At 38.3% G+C, this 22,201-nt stretch overlaps 1 protein-coding gene across 1 annotated transcript; it reads right to left on the bottom strand.

Moving 5' to 3' along the window:
• Positions 1-697: 697 nt before the first annotated feature.
• Positions 698-1,510, bottom strand: ripply2 (ripply transcriptional repressor 2). Its single transcript, XM_056242718.1, has 3 exons — positions 1,353-1,510; positions 1,201-1,265; positions 698-1,109 (listed from the first exon to the last, which is right to left on the bottom strand). Exons 1-3 carry the CDS (start codon positions 1,455-1,457, stop codon positions 914-916), a joined length of 366 nt encoding a protein of 121 aa, XP_056098693.1. The 5' UTR covers positions 1,458-1,510; the 3' UTR covers positions 698-913.
• Positions 1,511-22,201: the final 20,691 nt, after the last annotated feature.

Genomic DNA, 22,201 nt, shown 5'->3' with positions numbered 1-22,201 from the left:
TGTGTGTCACGACCCAGAGTCTTGGATCACAGATTAAACTCCTGAAACTCTTCAGGACGTCCCGTTCAGAAAACACTACTCCGAGAAGATCTGACATGAAGAAGAGGATGTGCTGCTACTGTCCGTCAAAAACATGAAAAACTCTCAGAGAAGGAAAACCTCATGACATGAAGCTTATGAACAAATGTTCTTCCAGAAACAATAATTATAACGTTCAGTCAAAGTGATCTGGTCCAGAAACATCATTCATGGAAAGTTAGATTTAAAAAAAAAAAAATGTTTCAGTTGATGTTTGTTTTTAAATGTAACGGTTTTTAAATGTTTCTTGTTTCAGAAGTTCATATTCAAAAGTAACATTCCATAATGTGTGAAGAATGGAATGTTCACTTAACTTTAAAAAAAAAAACATTTTAAAAATTGGACCTTCAGAAATAATGTTTTCAGAGCATATACTTATATATATTTATTGTAAAGTTATATATATGACTCTTGTAAAGTCTATATCCCTCACAGCCTGATGGAAAACTGTACAAATCTTCATTCGATTTAGACTTTTAATATATTTGTTCAGTCATTTTTCCCATCTATAATATTAACTCTAAAGTTTCACTTCAGTCACTTCTTTAGACTCGCGTCACACATGAGATTTCTCTTTGCAACACTGTGATTCAAAGAACGATCAGAAACAAAGTTTTGAATATTTAAATATTTATTTCAAGGAAATAAGTTACAGTTGAATAGCATGTAGAATAATTTATCATAAATACTAAAAAAATAAAATACATTCAACTTCCAACAGAAGCAATTTTATATACTGTACATATTCACAAGTATTTACATGCAACGACTAAATAAAGTGAATCAGAATTTGGAGTCCATATATAAATAAAGATGTGCACAGTGATGAAGGTCTTCAGTTGAGTTCCTTCTCATCCTCTTCATCATCATCATCCTCCTCCTCATCCTCAGTGTGTGTGTCCTCAGTGTGTGTGTCCTCAGTGTGTGTGTCCTCACACAGGCAGATCGTGGCCTGAACCGGGTAATTCCTCAGGAGAACCTCCGCCTCCTGGTACAAGTAATCGAAACACTGGGATTTGGGCCAAAACAACCTGCAGAAACCAGTTTAAACAGTGAGTTAACCCTGTGGAGAAGCAGGAGATCATCTTCATCTTCATCTTCATCATCACGTGATCCACTTACTTCACAGGGTGTGTGATCATGGAGACTTTACAGTGTTGCTCATCAGATGATGGGCTTTCATAAGGCTGAGGAATAAACAGAGATTTTAGAATCTGATATTTTGCTCATACAATAATCAGAGTTCAATATTAAATGCTTATCTCATCTCGTACCTTATGCGTGGCAGTTTTGCGTCCTCTGCTGGTTTTATTGACCCAGGGTCTCCAGGGTCGCATCTCAGCGTGTAATAATCCGCGAGTCCGAGTGAGTTTCTCCATAATGTCGGTGAAAGAGAAGCTGAAGAGTAAATCCGAGCAGAATGATGTTCAGACTGAAGAAGTCTGGAGCCTTTATATACACGCACGCGCGCTCGTGACAAACGCGTTCACGCCTCGCGTCTGACACGCGCGCTGGTGAAGGTGTGATGATGTCACACTCCCGCCAAACACATGGCCAGCTGACACGTTCACTGAGAACAACTCTCTTTAATAATAAACAAAACTGAATTTGTACTTAAACACAATTTCAATGTCTGCAAATAAGAAAGCTATAACCATCTAGAATTTGTGCTATGTTTAAAATTCTTTCATAATATGGTTTTATTCATTTTTGTGCCCCGCTTGTTTTTCTTCTTTCTTGGCAAATCATTTTCAGTAAATAAATCAGGCTTCTTTGTATTATTTTTCTTGTGGACTATTGAACTATAACTTGTTTTTTTGTCTGAAAGTGTGTCTGATTTTGTATCTTATGTTTGTTAAAATTTGCAATAAAAAAAAACTCTCTAACAGTAACGTTAGTTTGTTGACGTTTTTATGTGTTTCCATATTTGTTTCAGAATGAACATTCAAAAGTAACATTTTTGGTTCCAAAATGATCAAATGGAATGTTCGTTTAACGTGTGTGTGTGTGTGTGTGTGTGTGTGTTACCAAGAAAATAAAAACTAAGCGCCCAGGGAACATGCAGAAAAACACTTTCATAACTTTCTTGCAACCCATTTTGCTCATTTACAGGTATGGCTTTTTGTTTATTGATTTAAATATGATGATTTGGTGATAATGAGGAGGTGTGCTTTAACTGGGGTTCTTCATTTTAGACTCACACTCAGGACCTTCGGGTCAAAAATGACCCGGAGGGCGGCATTAAGATACATTTTATTTGAGTAAAATCAATGAAATATATTTTTGTTCAATAATATTTTTTCTTTTCTTTTTTGGTGTTTTGAGATAATTTTATGATTTATAATTAATATTTATGCAATAATTAAGACCCATTTTTCCCATTGAATATAATAGAAAATTTATATATATATATATAATTAAAAAAAATATATTAAAGCTGTATTTCATTTTAGGAGTCAAGTCTAGGCCTCATGAAAGCAATTTTTGAAATGAGACCGGAGCCATCTGGTGGACACATTGAGCATTTTTATCACGCAATAGCACATTTTTACCACTAGTGGATTTACAGCTCTCTTTGGAAACCCTATGGTAGAAACACTCTAGTGATTTTTTCACATATTGTTTAATTTTTTTCAGGTTGTTGATTTGAATATATAATAACAGATTCTCAAAGACTATTTTTGTAATTTTTTTTAAAAAAATTAAATTTTTTTTTTTTTGGGTTGGTTTAAAGCTGCAGTCCGTATCTTTTCCTCTTTGTCGCCATCTCTCTGTTCGAAATCTGTAACTGCAGTGATTGGCTGAATTATCATCTTTATGTGGGTTGTAAATCGGCATGAAACAGCGCGGATGAACACAGTGCTTTGAGGCGAGTGCTGCTGTCAGTCACCGCGCTGTGTGGATACTGTCATACAGAATCACAGATTCACTTTTTGAAAGTTTGACCAACATAAGAATTTTCATAAGAAAATGTCTTCTGAACAAGTAAGTAAAATCCATTTTTGTTCTGACCAACTAAGGGGGAAAAAGCATTCGACATGATAAGCTTCGTTAGATTTAATCAGCGCGATTTACAGCAACCGTGCAAATTATAGCCTACTTTGTTCTCAAATTGTTCATGTTAACAACATCAGCATTGCGTGACTAATGTTAAATTTAATGTGTTTTATGGTTACCTGTGTAGTTCAGAATTCATATTCTCCATAATAGCAAAACGAGAAAGGCACAACAAAGGAAACTCCATAACTGTGAATTAAGAAAACGTACTGTTACACGATTGAACTATTGAAATGTCTTACTTGTTCAGCAGAAAAAAGCCGTCTCTTCTTCCGTTTCGAACCCCTTCAAAACACGGAGTTCAAGCACTTTTCAAAAGCCCCGCCGATGTTTAAATCCTTGTGTTCGCATGAGACGGTTTCTTTCTCTTTCTCTAGCCACCTTAAATCCGAAGTACGAAGTCTTTTGGGTTTTATAACTGCTGAATCTCCAGTTGACACTGATGATTGTTGTTTGGATCGTTCTGGATGCCATAAGTTTAATTATGTAAAGTGCTGCGAGAAAAGCCTATACATCTAAACATCTCGTCACGCGCAGTATAGCCGGCTAGCCGAAACTCCTTCTTTATGTGTACGGGTGTGACGTCATGACGCAAAGACATGCTCGAATTCCCCGCGGAAACCCACCAGTACCACTGGAATTAAAATCATTATTACAAGCTAACCGTTTTGAATCTAGCTATGGCAAGCAGAGAGTTTTGACCACTGGCAGAATACGTTTTTTTTAATATAATTATTTTGGATTATTTTTAACTTAAAAAAGTTACGGACTGGAGCTTTAAATGGTAATTTGAAGTGGCAGTTTTACTTTATAATACAGTCAAACCTGAACATTGCATTATAAAGAGAACAAATGGAAAACATTTTGTCACCCATTGTTTTAAGAGATTCACCCCTTCACTGTTGTGTGCTTTTTTTTCTGCATCATGGCTGTTTTGTAGATTGTATGCACAAAAAAACTCTGTATTTTCACATTTTTGCCAATTTCCCATTCATTTCCTATGGGGGTCATTTTTGACCCAAAGGTCCTGAGTGTGACTATTTTGTTTTAAGACCACTTAGACTTTTCAAATCCTGTCCCCAATTTTTTTGGGTGTTTAAATCCAAGTACCAAAAAAGTCACCAAGTTTCGGACCATTCCGATGAAGCTACAATTTTTAACATTTTTTTAAAAAACGCTTCGGGGCATTTTTGTCCCGAAGTACCCCAGAGGGTTAATCACATGTGGTATTTATCACTGATTTAGAGGTGTGAAAGTATGGAGGACCAACTCTACCATATTTAAAAATAAATACAGAAATAAATAAATGCTCAATAAATAAATAAGCATACAATTAATTGCCCCAAAAAATACAATAAACAAATAAATGTAGGTAGAAATTAAATTATACAGTGAGACATAAATGTATATCTCTTTTAATTAGCTTCTTTATTTATTTACCTTTGTAATAATTACCTTATTTATTTATTGTCCGTTATAATCTTCAACTTCATTTATTAATTACTTATTTTTTGAAGTATTTATTTATGTGCATGTTATAATATTTTTGTCTGTTTTATTCTTCCTTTGTATTTTTTTACCCTATTTATTTCTTCAATGCTATTTATTTCTGCCTGTCGTTTCTACATTTCTGTATGCATTTCTGCCTCATTATGCAAATGAGGAGGGGCTGTGTCTTAAGGGGTCAACTTCTGCCAAAGCATTTGCTGGATTCTGCTGAGCTCCAGGAACACGGTCGGAAAACGGGAGTTATCTGGAGACCGGGTCGCGTCGCGGAATCTCAGAGACACAATACGGAAACAAGCAAACCAAAATCAGTAGACGTGTCGGTCGGCGGTTCGGTACGGCTGTGCTGTGACTGGACCGGAGATGGAGGGTGGAGGTGGACGAGGAAAGGGAAAGCAGGTAGGAAGTGGAAATGAAAGTATGATGAAGAAAAGGAAGGCTAGTATATTAGGAGTAAGTAGTAGTTCGGAAATGAGTGGTGAGGAGAGTGAGGCAGTTACACAAGAGGATCGTGAGAGTGACGAATATAAAGTTGTAATCAATTTTCGAGAGGAAGGCGGAGTAGGAGGTGTAAATCCGGTCAGATTGACATCGGCATTAAAGAATGCGATAGGTGATATCGTTGCAGCAAGGGTGCTAAGAAATGGTAGTTTAGTGGTTACATGTAAAGATAGTAATCAAAGAGAGCGGGCACTGAAGTTAGAAAAGCTGGGACAATTTCAGGTGGCAAAGGTTGAAAAAGATCAGGGAGGGAAAAGATGGAGTAAGGGGGTGATTACAGGAATTCCGGTGTGTGTACAGATGGAAGAAATCAAGAATAACATGAGAGGGGGAAATCTAATGAGTGCACAAAGATTACAAATAACAAGAGATGGCATTAAGGAAGATAGTCAGTCAGTTTTGTTACAGTTTGAGGGAGGGGTCCTTCCAGGGAAAGTAACAATTGGGTACATGAGCTACTTGGTGAGACTGTACGTGCCTAGACCGCTTAGGTGTTATAACTGTCAGCGGTTTGGACATGTAGCAGTAATGTGCAATGAGACAAGAAGGTGTGCCAGATGTGGAGGAAATCATAGTTATGGTCAATGTGGGGAAGGAGTACCACCTAAATGTTGTAATTGTGGGGGTGCGCATAGGGTGGCTTATGGAGGGTGTACTATGATGAAGGAAGCGGTGCAAGTGCAGCAAGTGAGAGTAGGACAGAAAGTGTCATACGCAGAGGCAGTTAAAAAGGTCCAGAACCAGAAAGCAGGGGATGGCAGTGAGAATAATGTGAGACATGAAGCAAAGCAAGTGAAAGAGGATGAGGGAAATATGATACAAATGGATGTTAGAAAGTTAGTGACATTTATTGCTGGTGTGATTAATGGTACTGCAGATGTAAAATCAAAGACTGAAAGAATACAGCTGATAGTGATGGCAGCAGTACGGCATTTGGATGTAACAGGGCTGACATGGGAAACAGTGAGAGATGATCTCAAACATCAGTCTAGTCAGGAAACATGGGTTGGTTAATATTTATCATGGTGTTAATAATACATTGGAATGCCAGAAGCCTGGTAGCAAACGGACAAGAGTTTAAACAAGTTATTGATGAAATGTTGCAAAAGCCAGATGTTATTTGTATTCAAGAGACCTGGCTGAGGCCAAATCTGGATTTTGTGATACAAGGGTATGTGGGTGTCCGTCGAGACAGAAGCACAGGAGGTGGGGGAGGTTGTGCTACATTTATTAAACTGGGGTTGCCATATAGGATTCTGGGATTAGGGAAGGAGTTGGAGTATGTAGTGGTTGAGGTGTGGGTAGGAATGGAAAATTTAGTGATAATCAATTTTTACAATCCATGTAAAAGATTAGAATTAGGTTTAATGGAAGAGGTAGAGGGACAGGAAGGACGAAAGGTAGTGTGGTGTGGAGACTTTAATGCTCACAATCCACTTTGGGGGGGAAAGAGATTAGATGAAAATGGAAGAGTGATAGAGGAGTTGATGGATTTAAAAGGGTTGGTGTGTATTAATGATGGTAGTGGGACAAGGATCGATATGGGGTCAGGAAAAGAGTCAGTACTAGACCTTACCATCACATCTCATGATCTAGCAAGGTTTTGTGATTGGAAGGTATGGGAGGAGTCGACAGTAGGGAGTGATCATTTTCCTATTTTATGCACTATTAGAATGAGGGTGGGAAACCTGTTTGGAGAAGGAAGAGGGAGATGGGTCTTCAGTAAGGCTAATTGGGACAAATTCAAGGAGTTATGTGAGGAAAGATTAGCAGGGGAGGTTAGAGATATGGAGAGTGAAAGAGAGTATAGTACGTTCATAGATAGTATTAAAAAAGTGGCAGATGAAACTATTCCTAAGAGTTCTGGGATAAGAAGGAGGAAAGTGGTTCCATGGTGGACACAGGAATGTACTGAAGTAATTAGAGGTAGAAACAGGGCTTTTAGAGTGTTAAGACGTACTCATAATTTTGAGCATTTAATTCAATATAAAAGGTCCCAAGCAGTTGTAAGGAAAACTGTACGCCACGCTAAGAGGAAATACTGGCATGAGTTCTGCAGCTCAATAGGAAGACAGACACCTGTGGGAGAAGTGTGGGGGATGATTAAGAAGATGAGCGGAATTAGGAGGGAGTGGGACTACCCTGTACTGGTCAGTGGGGAGGAGAGGGCAGTAACTGATGTAGAGAAGGCAGAGATGATGGCTAAAGCTTTTGTGGCAATACATAGCTCTGACAACATGGAGGGTGAGTGGAGGAAAGGAAGGGAAATGACATTAAAGGAATATCCTGGGGTCTTGGAAAAAAGGGAGAAAGTGGGAGATGAACTGAGTGCTCCATTTTCTAAGGCAGAAATGGAAAGAGCTATTGCTAGAGCAGGTTTGACATCACCAGGAGAGGATGAAATGTGCTATATTATGTTTTCATATATGGGTGAGGTAGCATTAGGTAGACTGCTTAGGCTATATAACAGAGTTTGGGAGGATGGGCAGCTTCCAAAGAGCTGGAAGGAAGCAGTTGTAGTTCCAATTAGAAAACCAGGGAAGGACCCGACAAAACCTACCAGCTATAGGCCAATTGCGTTAACATCGCATGTGTGTAAAGTTATGGAACGAATGATAACGGACAGACTGGTTTATTTTTTGGAGAAGAGGGAATTAATTACATCATGTCAAAGTGGATTCAGGAAGGGGAGGGGAACAATGGATCCAGTGTTATGCCTAGAAGATGAAATAAGGAGAGCCCAGGTCAATAAAGAAACAGTGGTAGCAGTGTTTTTTGATGTGGAGAAAGCGTATGACATGATGTGGAAAGAGGGACTGATGATTAAACTGGATAAAATGGGAATAGGAGGTAGGGCTTTTAACTGGCTGAGGGATTTCCTGTATGGACGATCCATACGAGTGAGAGTTGGGAAAGAAATGTCTGGCAGCTACCTCATAGAAAATGGGACCCCTCAGGGAAGTGTGATTAGTCCTTTGCTCTTCTCCATCATGATAAATGATGTATTTTCAGATGCAGGGCCTGGGATTGGAAGATCTTTGTTTGCTGATGATGGGGCGATGTGGAAAAGGGGAAGGAACATAAAGTATACAGTTAGAAAGGTCCAGGAAGCAATAGATCTAGTAGAGCGGTGGTCACTGAGATGGGGTTTTAGATTTTCAAGGGAAAAAACGCAGGTGGTTTTCTTTACAAGGAAAAAGGTGGATGAAGAGATCAATCTTAAATTATATGGAAATGTACTGGAGAGGGTTGAGTCCTTTACATTTTTGGGAATGGTTTTTGATGCTAGGTTGACATTGGCCGGCCACATTGAGAAAGTTATAGTTAAATGTAAAAAAGTATTAAATGTGATGAGGTGTTTGGTAGGAGTTGACTGGGGCGCGAATAGAAAAGCAATGAAGAGGATATATGGGGCACTGATTAAATCTATAATAGATTATGGATGTGTAGCTTACAGAGATGCAGCTAGAACAATATTGGCCAAGTTGGATGTGGTGCAAACACAAGCATTAAGGATATGTACTGGGGCTTTTTGTTCATCAAAGATGAACAAAACGATGCCACTACAATTAAGTGAGATGCCACTACAATTAAGAAGGGAACAACTGGCAGCCAATTATTGGGCAAACCTGCAAGGACAGGGTAGGTCTCACCCCACAAGAGCAGTTATGCAGGCATGCTGGGAACATGAAAGGGTTAAAATTCAGAGTTTTGGATGGGTGGGTGATACTATTGGGAAAGAGATGGGATTAGAGGGAAAGGAATTTAGCCCAATAGTTCCGCTGCCAGTCAGACCACCTTGGCTTTTTTGGCAGACTAATGTGGACCTAGAGATTTTAAATACCCACTCAAGAAATAGAGCGGAGGTGGATATATGTCAAGTATTTTGTGATAGGATGAGTGACAAGTATGGTGAATATTTGGTCATATTTACTGATGGATCTAAAGACCTTGAGTCGGGAAAAGCTGGAGCTGCTTTCAGTGTACCAAAGATGGGGGTGAAAATGCAGAAGAGAATCTCTGATAATTTATCAGTATTTACCGTGGAATTGGTAGCTGTTTGGTTGGCATTGAATTGGGTTGAAGAAGTCAAACCAGAAAAGGTTGTCATATGTTCAGACTCAAGTGCAGTTCTGGAAAGTTTGCATTCTTTTAAGTCAAAAGCGAGACAGGACATAATATATGAATTACTAGAAATTCACTCACGGATTTGTCAGATGGGGATAACGGTAAAGTTTACATGGGTTCCAGCACATGTGGGAGTGAAGGGTAATGAAATGGTAGATAGATTGGCAAAGCAAGCGAGTAAAAACAAGAAGAGGTTGAAATAGTAATTACAATAAGTAAAGCAGAAGCGAAAGCACAAATCTGGTCAAAAATTATTAAAAAGTGGCAGGCACACTGGGATGCGGAGGAGAAAGGAAGACATTTATATAACATTCAACAAAAGGTTGGGACAGAGAGGGTCACTGGAAGGAAGCGAAGGGAAGAAATTATCTTCACGAGATTAAGAATAGGACATTGTGGGTTAAATAAGTATTTACATACTGTAGGTAAGCACGTATCGGGTAGGTGTGAATTTTGTGAAAATATTGAAACTGTGGAGCATGTGATTTTTGAGTGTCAGAAATATGAGAGGGAAAGAGGAAAGATGAAAGAGGGTATAAGAAGGTTAGGGGGGCAAGGGAATTCACTAAGGGAATTGCTGGGGAAATCGGTAAATGGTGTGAGTGCATTGGTATTTCAATTCTTAAAAGAAACAAGACTGGCAGAAAGGATTTAGGATGATTAAATGTTTTTTTTTTTTGTTTGTTTGTTTGTTTTTTTTTGGAAGGAAAAAGAAAAGAGGAAAATAATAAAAAGTTATTTTTAGTTTGATGGTTTATGTATTTATTTTATCTCCGGTCCACACTCCAGTATAGTAGGTGGCGGTAATGCACCATTAATGTTGGATGCCAACCGCCGTAAAACGACAGAGAAGAAGAAGAAGAACAAAGCATTTGCTCTCAAACACAAACATGACGCGTGCCGATCTGTGACGCGCGCTCCCGCTGAGACTCGTGCGCACGAGCGGGTTCATGAACTTTATTCTCCAGTTCAAGAGTGAGACAAACGTTTATAATAAACTTCACACACACACCGAACTGAGGAACAGAAGACGCTTACCTGAGCTTCTGTCCTGGTGAAAGTGTGTTTACAGCGAACAGAGCCGGGGGCTGTTCCATAAACCAAGATTAGAGTATAAGCCAGGCTTATTTCGGTTAGTCGGGCTTATTTTTGGTAGATTTGGTTTCATAAATCAAACTTAAAAAAGTTCAAACTCAGTTACCCTGGCAACTTATGCTGGGAAACTAGCCTGGTCCAGGGCAGGCGAACTGTCAGGCTAAGCCTCAGTTGTTACACAGATCCTCAACACTGACCGACAAGAACACAATGATATTACCACTGACAGTCTCTAATACCATTATTGGACTTTATAAATACACAGTATACAGAAAATCAACTTAAATAAGGCTACAATATAGACAATATAGACACATATATAAGGCGTTTTAAAGTTGTCCGTTTAGGATATGTCATTTTTGTAATAAAGACATTTTAATTAAGGAGTGCCTCGGTTATCAGAGAATTCTTTCTCTACACTGTCATATATATATATATATATATATATATATATATATATATATATATATATATATATATATATATATTATGTACTTTATTATGTCTTTCAATTCAAACACATTTAACACAATTATACTAATGGACAGTTCCTTTAAAGACATCATATTTTCCCCCAATAAATATTCCTTATTTTTCCTTCTACTTTTTTTTCTTTTGTGATAATACCAACACATACATATAAATAAAACAATAAATAAATATTAATAAAAATATAACATTCACATATATCAAACTCTTATAATGAATGACACATAATTCCTAATAGTTATTCAAGTAATATTATTTAAATATCAAATATTCAATATTAAATAAGTAAATAAATAAAATAACAAATAACTAGAAATAAAAGGGAAGGTTACATAAAAATGTAGTTAATGTAGGCCAATATATATTCCTTTATTTTATGGAATATTCTTTGATTTTAGAGTTGCACATATCTTTTCAAAATGTATACATTTGTTCTTAATTTAATGTTATCCTCTCCATAATGTACTTTAGAAACTAAATCTAACCACTCATTTAAAACTGGGGATTCTTGCTTTCTCAAAAAAAATATTGCATAAAAAGCTGTAATTCTCAGCATTCTAAATAAGTATATATCATCTTTATAAAGTAGCATAGGTCCTATACCCAAAACTATATTTTGTATCTTTATATATTTAGTTTCTTAAAAAAAATCTTCCCTGAATTAGGCTACTTCTGTTCAATTTCTTTTTTTTATTAGAAGTATAAAATATATGAGTGTAATGAGCTAGAAGTTCACTGCAACATATCCAACATCCTAAAGAGAAATTATTATAATTAGAAGATATTTCTAGTGTTATAAAGTATCGCATATTAATTTTCCAAGCAAAATGTATATTTTAGTCAGAATTATTGCGCTCCTATTTGGCGCGCATGCGCGCAGCAGCGCTCGTTCAATATGAAGATTAGCAGCAAAATGGATACATTTGCACGACTTTCTAACATTTACAGATGGAGAATATAACTGTAAAAAGTAATTTTTGCACTGTGGGGGGAAAAAAACATGTCACAAACGCATAAAACAGCACAAAATATTCGCTGTTTGATGGTGGATCGATTTGATCCACGATCGACCTCTAGGGCTGCTTCAGAAACGCGTGCACACGCAATTATCTAGACTAGATAAACCTGGATCAAATTAGTGAGATTGCGTGAACTTCAATTACCTTTTATGGAACCACTTTAGCCCCAACTTATTTGTTAGGCTCATTCAAGTCCGGTTTTGGAGTTTAATCCCCGCTTTTCTAAGCTTCATTTATGGAACAGCCCCCCGGTGTGTGCGGTCACACTACAAACCTACTCAGGTCCAGCAGTTACTGTCACTTATAGTGTTTTTTATTATTATGGCTTGTTCTGTGAGCCTCGGGGTGCTTCCCTAGGCTCCAGTTGGATGCAGCCAGTTGCTAATGGTGCGGCGTTTACATTACGTCCTACTGCGTATTAGCTGCGCAATACGAAGTGACCGTTCTCGAAAGAGAGTAAAGGAACGAGTAGCCTTCCGCACTATTGCAATCTGTCAGGATTTGTCGCTTCAGTCGATTTAAACCTGCTAGATGGGCAAAATGGGCACTCTTTATAGGCTTAAGCCACGGCCATTTAGGCGCGCTCTGACGTGTTTGGCGCCAAGTCACTTGATTGGGTCGCGCTTCGCCATTGGGTTGCCGCCCAGAGCTTGACGCTCTGCTGTGTTCGCTGTACTGCGTTTTAAATTATTAGCTTCAATATTTCTCGAGGAAAGGAGTTTCCCCAGTGCGTATTAGCTACGCAATACTCGTTTCCTTACTCTTAAGCCCCTTTCACACAGCGCGTTGATCCCGGGAAATTGCCAGAACGCCTTCAGTGTGAACACAAACACGACCCGGGATTGATGCCGGCTTGGGGATCTAGTAATATTGCCGTGTTCAGTCCCGGAACGCGCGCTGTGTGAACAAAAGCCGTAATCAATGCCGTATCGTAATGATGACGCTAAAGTGAAGTGAAAGCAGGCTAGTGAAACGGTCCGTAATGTGCTAGTTTATGATCGAATCAGAGAAAAACATGCACAAGCGTGGTTTCTCGAGAGTGAAATTGCAGCTCATAAGCAAACTTAACCGTGCGTTCACACCGCCGCCGGCGAGAGCGTCAGAGTCCTGTAACTTTGGTTCCGGCCACATTAGTTCCCAAGCAAAATAGAGGAGAGGATGATCATTTGAATTCGATAAGAAGGCGCACAACACTATTTATAGGCAAGATTTTCACGCTAGAACGCTTGTTTTTCAGCGGGAATGCAATTTAGATCAGCACTTAACCATGAACACAAAAGCCACACCACACAAATGGCTTTTAATTGGTTTATTTAGTTAGTAGACATGTCACTATAATTGCTAAGTTCTTTCCATCGATCAATGTATTACTTTCACATTTAAAAGATTCCATGAGGTTAACTGATACCCTACTTGGTCAGTCTGCACAAATAACGATCGACATGCTTGTTTGCTTTGCGGCCCCTTTAAATACAGTTTTAAAAAGACCAAGCATTCGATCTACACCAGAGCGTCCACGAGTCTTTTCCATGGCGTCGTTGGCAGGGCGGCGAGAGCGGCAAAGTTCGGCGGCGATGTGAACGCACAGTAAGACGCTGCTGAGACATTACATGTCACATTGATGTCACGTGTCTTTACGGGATTTTTACGGGTTGTGTGTGAACGCACTCTCTGATTCCGGAAAATCACTGGCAGTGTGAATGAACCACAATCAAATGAACCCGGGTCAAATCTTGGGTCACTGTATCCGTGTGTTTTCCGAAATCTCCGTGTGAAAGGGGCTTCAGGGAACCGAGGTTACGTTAGTCTTTCCTCTCCGTGGTCATATTTTTTCTGTTGTGGTAGATTTTCCCCCTACGCACCTGACTTAGGTTGAACCGAGTGTCCTTGACACCTGAACATATTATACTCAGGTGAGTTCCCTCTGAACGCGCGGGTTGACACCTAAAGGCCTGTTCACACCGGCGACGTTTAACGCCTCGTGACTAAACTAAGGGCGCCAATGTGAGTGTGCACACCGACGCGAAAAACGCCACGCGTAAAAGCGTCTTTTTTTTTAAAAATGCCTCGGTTTCGTTTTTTTTGGTTTGACGCGCCGCGTCAAAAACCATCCGACCAATGAGATTGGCGCTTTTGCTCACGTGTCTGGAGCTTCTGAAGTTACAGTAAAACACACCTTGGGGGCGCTCAAACACAAAACGGTCTTGCCGAGCACACATACGCAACGGCGAAGAAGATATACGCCAAGTAGCGTCTACACTGCCGGGAAGAAATAAGATGAGGAAGATGCGAGGCAAGATGAATGTAGAGCTGCTGGTCTCGTTGCTGTCGGGACATGAAGAGCTATATGACAAACGCCACAGCGACTACAAAAACCTTGATAAAAGAGAACTGTTATGGAGTGGTATTGCAGAGCAAATGGGCCTTGATGGTGAGTTTCATTTCACTTAATTGTCTTTCATGTACATAGGCTTGTAACTTTTTCTGTTTTACATTAAGCGCCATCTAATGTCAGGGAATGAATTTGCATGTTCACTCGGCTCATCGTCAGCGAAAATCGCTTGGGTGTGAACACAAAAAACACGTTGAAAAACGCTGGCGAATAACGCGCGCCGATATCGTCCCGGTGTGTAGGCTCCTTTAGAGTAGCTATTCTTACCGCATAAATTAAAATGCCCAAGAATTAGTTACATGACCACAATCTAACCCCGCCTAAGAGTCTCACAAAGAGTCGAACGTCGTCTCGCCCCCTATCGACACTATCACTCGGGAATAAGGTCTTTAGTGTCTAACCTGTAACTTGTTCCACTAACTAACTTGCTGCGCAGACTTCAGACAATGCCTTTGAATATGCTTTAATCACTGCCGGAGGATCTCAGACAAGTTTTAAAGAGAATCCCACCAGCAAAAGGAATACAAAAGTTTTTATAAAATAGGAGCATGGCGAAAATTACATGATGCATTACATAATAACTACACTTTGATTGGTTCTTCATAGGCAAACCATTCTGTTACTAGAAGCAAACTCTGTTTTCATGATTAGCTTCTTCATTGTTAATCACAAGTTTTCAAAACATTTGTTATTTATACACTCACACACTCAAAGTCACGAAAAAGCATATGAATGTTGTTTCTGCAAGAAGAATAAATGTTGGTATAACTTATGATTAATTAAAAAATCCATCACACTGTATAATCATGAGTGTGTTGCAGGTGTGTGTTTTACTGGTTGTTGTCTTCCTCTACAATCCCACTTTTCCACAGCTTTACTTGCTTATTTCTAGAGACTTTTTGCAACTCTGAGGTGTGAACGACCAGCTAACACACGGGGTTCATGACACTAAGAAATGTAAAAATGATTCACTCAGACTTATGTTTTCAAATATTTGAAAGAGGAAAACCCTAAACTCCTTATCATTCTCAGTTACAAGCCTATAACATTTGAATTTAAAAGTACAGTAGGCCTAATAACAGTCTGATAAAACAGGTGATACATCTTTTAATATTAATATCTAATTGGGCTTAACTGGTGAAATATTTTAATATTTTTGTAGAAAATGTTTTTATTTATTTTTTTATCCCAGAACTCTTCTTCACAAGTGGCTAAAACTTTTGCTGACAAATATTTGCGCACTTACTTTTACTTCCTCTTATCACATGTGGCATCATTGACGGCCTACAGTATGTGTATATAAGACACACACACACCGACTCACTCACACACACACACACTCGCAAACGCTCAAACTAAGATCACACTTCATTTGACTCACACACTCTTCTCCAAGGTAATGTATTTCTGTCTTATGTATTTACAATATCATACCTCTGATTCACATTCCCTCTTATAATTATATATCTAGACTTGTATTGTCTGTTGTCTTTTTTTTGTCTATTGTGTTTTTATCTACATTTATTTTTTTTCTTATTACATGTGTGTTAATAGTTGTCCCTCTGTAATCTGAGCAATTCCTCGTGTGTAAACTATAAATCTAGTTTTGAATCTGATATATAACACTTTGAACAAGATTATGTTTGAATTTACCAGTTCTCTCTTAATTGCACAAATTTATCAATAATAGAAAGATTTTCACATAGATAGAACTTTCCAATAAGGTTTCATTAGTGAACATGAACTAAGAATGAACAACACTTCTACAGCATTTATTAATCTTAATGTTAAAGGGTTAGTTCACACAAAAATGAAACTTCTGTCATTATTACTGTCATTCCACATCCATATCAGACCCTCGTTCATCTTCACAACACAAATTAATATTTTGTTAAAAAACACAATTTACAAAAAGCTCTCGGTTTCATTAAAAAGATCTTCATTTGTGTTCTGAAGATGAACAGGTTTGTTACGACATGAGGAAGAGTAATTACTGACAGAAATTACATTTTTGGGTGAACTAATTAATTTACTTTTATTTCAGCTTTTACTAATACAGTATTAAATAATTATTTTTTTTACATTAGTGAAAGCACTGTGAACTAACATGAACAAACTATGAACAGATGTATTCTTAACTAATGTTTACAAAGATGAACAAATACAGTAACTAATGTATTGCTCATGTCAGTTAATATATTAACTAATGTCGTGAAACCTTATAGTAAAGTGTTTCTTTGTATTGCAATCAAAGTAAAAATTTACTTTTCTGGGGTTTTATGGATTGTGACAACAGTGAATCTGCAATCTCTGAATCCCCAGATGCTAAAAATGCTGTTATTGGTGGTGGTCTTGACTCTCACACTCCAGCCGGCTCTGGGTCAGCGCTGTGTTAATGTGGGGAATGCAACTCTACGTGCAGAACAATATAACACCTTCCTTACACACCACCTGAACAACAACATGCCAAACAATCTGGACATCGGTGAATGGCAGAAGTTCATTGAGCGCATTGACACCTGGGACCGGCCGATTCAGAGCTTCTTTCCCATAGCAGAACACAGGAATGTGATAGGTGTGTGTTCAACAGCGGGAAAGATATATCCAAACACAGTAAACCTCTGCATCAGCAACAAGCCTCTCAACTTCTACAATGTTTACATCAAATCTAGGAAGCAGGTCAAGGAGGTCAAACCAATGAAACAATATGTGCTTCTTGGCTGTGAAAAAATCTTGAACGAATGTCTACCTATTCATTTTCACCCAAATGATAATAACGCTGTACCATATAATAATGCACCAGACTGCAGTAATACAGCTTTATTCCTGAGTGTTTAAAGTCTAGAGTTATGACATGATGGATGATGTCACTCTTAAGCTTTGCTTCTTTCACTTTTATCAAACCAATGTTGAAAAGGAGTTAATGTGAGGATGTCTTCATTCTGCTCACACACAGCTTTCTATTCGCCTTTTGCTTATTAATTATCATTAAATAAAGAGCATTAAAAAAAATCTGGATTTTGACCTGACCACACACACACACTGACACACACACACACACAGTTTGTACTTGCGTGACACAGGATACCTACGTTTTGAATAACATTATTCATTAAAAAAACGCATCTCTGTGGGCAGCCTAGGCGCTGAGATCTGCACACAAAAACAATTGGGTTCACCAACCACTCAAAACCACGTAATTTGCGCTCGTGCACGTCTGCACGCGAAGGGCGGAGTTGAAGAAGATGCCAGCGTCTATCAACGGACCCCTCTCGGTGATTGGTTGGAACACTGTTTATTTTGGTTCTGGTGGTTGGTGAACCCAATAGAGAGCCTAAGCCCCGCCCCTCCGCTTCCGGCACATGGGACCTTATTTCGGAAAAAATATGTATGGTAGTCAATGGCGAGAGACAACTCATCTTTTTATTCTGTCTGAACTGTGCCCTGAATTACACATATGACGTTTGTTAATTTAAAAGATAATTATGAGTCAAGAAAGTCGCAAATGTCATAAAACAGAAGAGTAACATTTAGTTTTATGTGAAAATCACTCAATGAACTACATCTCTCGTTTCGCACTGTGTAGGTCACCAAGCTCGTGTGTGTGTGCAGTCTGGTACAAAACACACAGGCATGACGGCGTAACGTTACGATTATAACGTAAGACTATAGAAACAATGACAGATGTTAGCTTCAGTAAAGTTAGCTTCAGTAAAGTTAGCTTCAGTAATGTTAGCTTCAGTAATGTTAGCTTCAGTAAAGTTAGCTTCAGTAAAGTTAGCTTCGGTAATGTTAGCTTCGGTAATGTTAGCTTCGGTAAAGTTAGCTTCGGTAAAGTTAGCTTCAGTAAAGTTAGCTTCAGTAATGTTAGCTTCAGCAAAGTTAGCTTCGGTAAAGTTAGCTTCGGTAAAGTTAGCTTCGGTAAAGTTGGCTTCAGTAAAGTTAGCTTCAGTAAAGTTAGCGTCAGTAAAGTTAGCGTCAGTAAAGTTAGCTTCAGTAAAGTTAACGTCAGTAAAGTTAGCTTCAGTAAAGTTAGCGTCAGTAAAGTTGGCGTCAGTAAAGTTGGCTTCAGTAAAGTTGGCTTCAGTAAAGTTAGCTTCAGTAAAGTTAGCGTCAGTAAAGTTAGCGTCAGTAAAGTCAGCTTGACGGCGTAACGTTACGATTATAACGTAAGACTATAGAAACAATGACAGATGTTAGCTTCAGTAAAGTTAGCTTCAGTAAAGTTAGCGTCAGTAAAGTTAGCTTCAGTAAAGTTAGCTTCAGTAAAGTTAGCTTCAGTAATATTAGCTTTAGTAAAGTTAGCTTCAGTAAGGTTAGCTTCAGTAAAGTTAGCTTCAGTAAAGTTAGCTTCAGTAAGCTTCAGTAAAGTTAGCTTCAGTAATGTTAGCTTTGGTAAAGTTAGCTTCAGTAAAGTTAGCTTCAGTAAAGTTAGCTTCAGTAATGTTAGCTTCAGTAAAGTTAACATCAGTAAAGTTAGCATCAGTAATGTTAGCTTCAGTAAAGTTAGCTTCAGTAAAGTTAGCTTCAGTAATGTTAGCTTCAGTAAAGTTAACATCAGTAAAGTTAGCATCAGTAATGTTAGCTTCAGTAAAGTTAGCTTCAGTAAAGTTAGCTTCAGTAATGTTAGCTTCAGTAATGTTAGCTTCAGTAAAGTTAGCTTCGGTAAAGTTAGCTTCGGTAATGTTAGCTTCGGTAATGTTAGCTTCGGTAAAGTTAGCTTCGGTAAAGTTAGCTTCAGTAAAGTTAGCTTCAGTAATGTTAGCTTCAGTAAAGTTAGCTTCGGTAAAGTTAGCTTCGGTAAAGTTGGCTTCAGTAAAGTTAGCGTCAGTAAAGTTAGCGTCAGTAAAGTTAGCTTCAGTAAAGTTAACGTCAGTAAAGTTAGCTTCAGTAAAGTTAGCGTCAGTAAAGTTGGCGTCAGTAAAGTTGGCTTCAGTAAAGTTGGCTTCAGTAAAGTTAGCTTCAGTAAAGTTAGCGTCAGTAAAGTTAGCGTCAGTAAAGTTAGCTTCAGTAAAGTTAGCGTCAGTAAAGTTAGCGTCAGTAAAGTTAGCTTCAGTAAAGTTAGCTTCAGTAAAGTTAGCGTCAGTAAAGTTGGCTTCAGTAAAGTTAGCTTCAGTAAAGTTAGCTTCAGTAAAGTTAGCATCAGTAAAGTTAGCGTCAGTAAAGTTGGCTTCAGTAAAGTTAGCTTCAGTAAAGTTAGCGTCAGTAAAGTTAGCTTCAGTAAAGTTAGCTTCAGTAAAGTTAGCTTCAGTAAAGTTAGCTTCAGTAAAGATAGCTTCGGTAAAGTTAGCTTCAGTAAAGTTAGCGTCAGTAAAGTTAGCGTCAGTAAAGTTAGCTTCAGTAAAGTTAACGTCAGTAAAGTTAGCTTCAGTAAAGTTAGCGTCAGTAAAGTTAGCTTCAGTAAAGTTAGCTTCAGTAAAGTTAGCTTCATTCATTGAGAGAAAAGGTATGACGTCACGTGCGCCTTTGGGGTTTGTAGTCTTTGTAATTACGTATTTTCACAGTCTTGCACCTCAACAGTTTTACATCAAATTGTGGCTTTCTTTACTTTAAAATGTATCTTTTAAATTGACAAACATCATATGTGTAATTCAGGGCACAATTCAAATGGGATCAAAATATTGGTTGTCTCTCGCCATTAACTAGCATACAATATTTTTCCGAAATAAGGTCCCATGGTGTCGACCGGAAGGGGAGGGGCTTAGACTCTCTATTGTTTTTGTGTGCAGATCATATAGGCTGCCTACAGAGACGTGTTTTTGACGGCCTGATTATTGTGCGGCAGCTAGCGGATTGTTAGGAAAGATTAAATGAATGTGATTATTTATATTTGGGCTGAAATCGCTGATACAACCTTTAAACTGATGTGTTGTTTGTTCAGAGACCGTAGTGCTCTTACATTACTGGAAATGTTATTAGACCTGTTAAATGTTCTTCCAGGTTTCTCCGTCTTTTGTTGTTATAGGGTTTTATTTTTAAAATGCATCGAAGTGCCATCAACTTTTTCTCTCCATGGTCATATTTTAATATTCATGTGTGTGTGTATAATGACTAATGAGTGTGTTGCAGGTCTGTGTTTTACTGGGTGTTGTCTTCCTCTACAATCCCTCAAATTGGAATCTCTTCTAAATGATTTACATGTCTCAAAGGTAACTGTTAAATTGAAATATTTATGGACGATCTTTTAGTTGAACAACTCCAGAAAGACCACACCAGAGAACTTCATAAAGCTAAGAAACCGGAGAAGAGGAAGAAGACGAGGACCGATCTCCCCCGGAACGAGCTGATCTGGCGAGGCTAGCAGGTGATCGGGATCATCAGGCAGATGAAAAATGACATAAAAGAATACTTAGTATTTTGAGGGGGTTTATGTCAGAAAGTCAATTTGAATGTCCACTTGCAAAAGAAGCTTGAATAGAAGCATGATACAAGCTCGCTCTGCAACTGGGGTGTTTGTGGTTTCCTCTGATCTCTCTGCATAAACTCAACGGTTCATCGGGTGTTAAGAACACGCCTGCTTCTCTGACCTTTATCATAGATTAAGAAGAAAGAAAGAAGCCACTCACAGCCCATGAGGCAAGATGTGGTTTCAACAACTGCAGGTGAAAGAATGGTTATATTAAGCTCTATAGCGTAGTTGGCAAAAGATGAGATATGTATATGTGCTTTTTTCAAAATAGCTTTAACTGTGAAAGTTCCCAGCCAGTTATTTGACCTTGTAAGGGATTGTTGCAATATAAGTACAGCCCGTCGTATAAGTAAGACGGCCCCAATTAAACCATATAAAAGGTTTTGTTTTCTGTTGCTCGGGGCCACAATTCGGGTGAAGATCTACAGTATACACATTTCCTTTTTGAATTATTGTCTTTAAAAAACGAAACCATTTTTTGGTGATTCGAAAAACTTTCAAAACAAGTCTCAATTTTCACCATTAGTATCTTTACTTTGTTGTAGTTTAGATATATTAATAAGCAAACGCCCAGTGAAACGGACCGGGACTGAACTGAACCGCCGAGGACCCTGAAACAACTTCTAGCATCTTTAACCTGCAGGTAAAGGCAATTTATGATTGTAATAAGTTATAGGAATGTTGTAGAATGATTTAGAGATTACAGCGGTGTACAAACACAACAAATATCATACCTCTTATTCACATTCCCTCGTATAATTATATATATGTATTGTCTGTTGTCTTTTGTGTGTTTTTATATATTTTTCTTTTTACTCATTTATTTTTTATTATTATTAGGCTACATGTGTGTTAATAGTTGTCCCTCTGTAATCTTCTGTCACAAAGACCAATTCCTCGTGTGTAAGCTATAAATCTAGTTCTGAATCTGAAACTTTTGAACAAAATTACGTTTGAATTTACCAGTTCTCTCTTAATTGCAGAAATGAATCAATAATAGAGATTTTCTTGGTAACACTTTCCAATAAGGTTTCATTAGTTAACATGAACTAAGAATGAACAACACTTCTACAGCATTTATTAATCTTAATGTTAAAGGGTTAGTTCACCAAAAATTAAACTTCTGTCATTATTATTGTCGATCCACATCCATATCAGACCCTCGTTCATCTTCACAACACAAATTAATATTTTGTTAATGAGATCCGAGAGCTTTCTGTCCCTCCATCAGAAGCAACGCAATTTACACATTCAAGGTCCAGAACGAGAAAGACATCATTAATACCAAAGCCCGCCTTATTAGACATTCTCTGTTAAAGGTTCTCTAAGCGATGTCGGGTGACGTCACTTCTTGTTGACGTTTAAAGTATTGTCAAACAAAACGGAGGCTAGCTAGACCCTCCCTCCTCCTCATCCGTGCACTAACCCCCCAAACCCCGCCCCCAAGTCCTTCTTGTCGGTGATTGGCTGGAACTGTTTGTCATGTTTCGGGGAGCGGGTTAGCCCAGTTTGTTTTTGTTGCTGTTT

The sequence above is a fragment of the Rhinichthys klamathensis genome, unplaced genomic scaffold (assembly GCF_029890125.1).
Source record: "Rhinichthys klamathensis goyatoka isolate OS25496 unplaced genomic scaffold, OSU_Roscu_1.1 h1tg000747l_1, whole genome shotgun sequence".
Taxonomy (NCBI): Eukaryota; Metazoa; Chordata; class Actinopteri; order Cypriniformes; family Leuciscidae; genus Rhinichthys; species Rhinichthys klamathensis.
Note: the sequence above shows the minus strand (reverse complement) of the source record. Positions and strands in the feature narration are given on the sequence as shown.

Excerpts from the sequence above, each read along its gene's own strand:
- ripply2 (XM_056242718.1), bottom strand. The coding sequence starts at position 1,457 with ATGGAGAAACTCACTCGGACTCGCGGATTATTACACGCTGAGATGCGA. Across the intron at positions 1,266-1,352 it reads GCAAAACTGCCACGCATAAG|CCTTATGAAAGCCCATCATC; the intron begins GTACGAGATGAG and ends TTTATTCCTCAG. Across the intron at positions 1,110-1,200 it reads ATGATCACACACCCTGTGAA|GTTGTTTTGGCCCAAATCCC; the intron begins GTAAGTGGATCA and ends TGGTTTCTGCAG.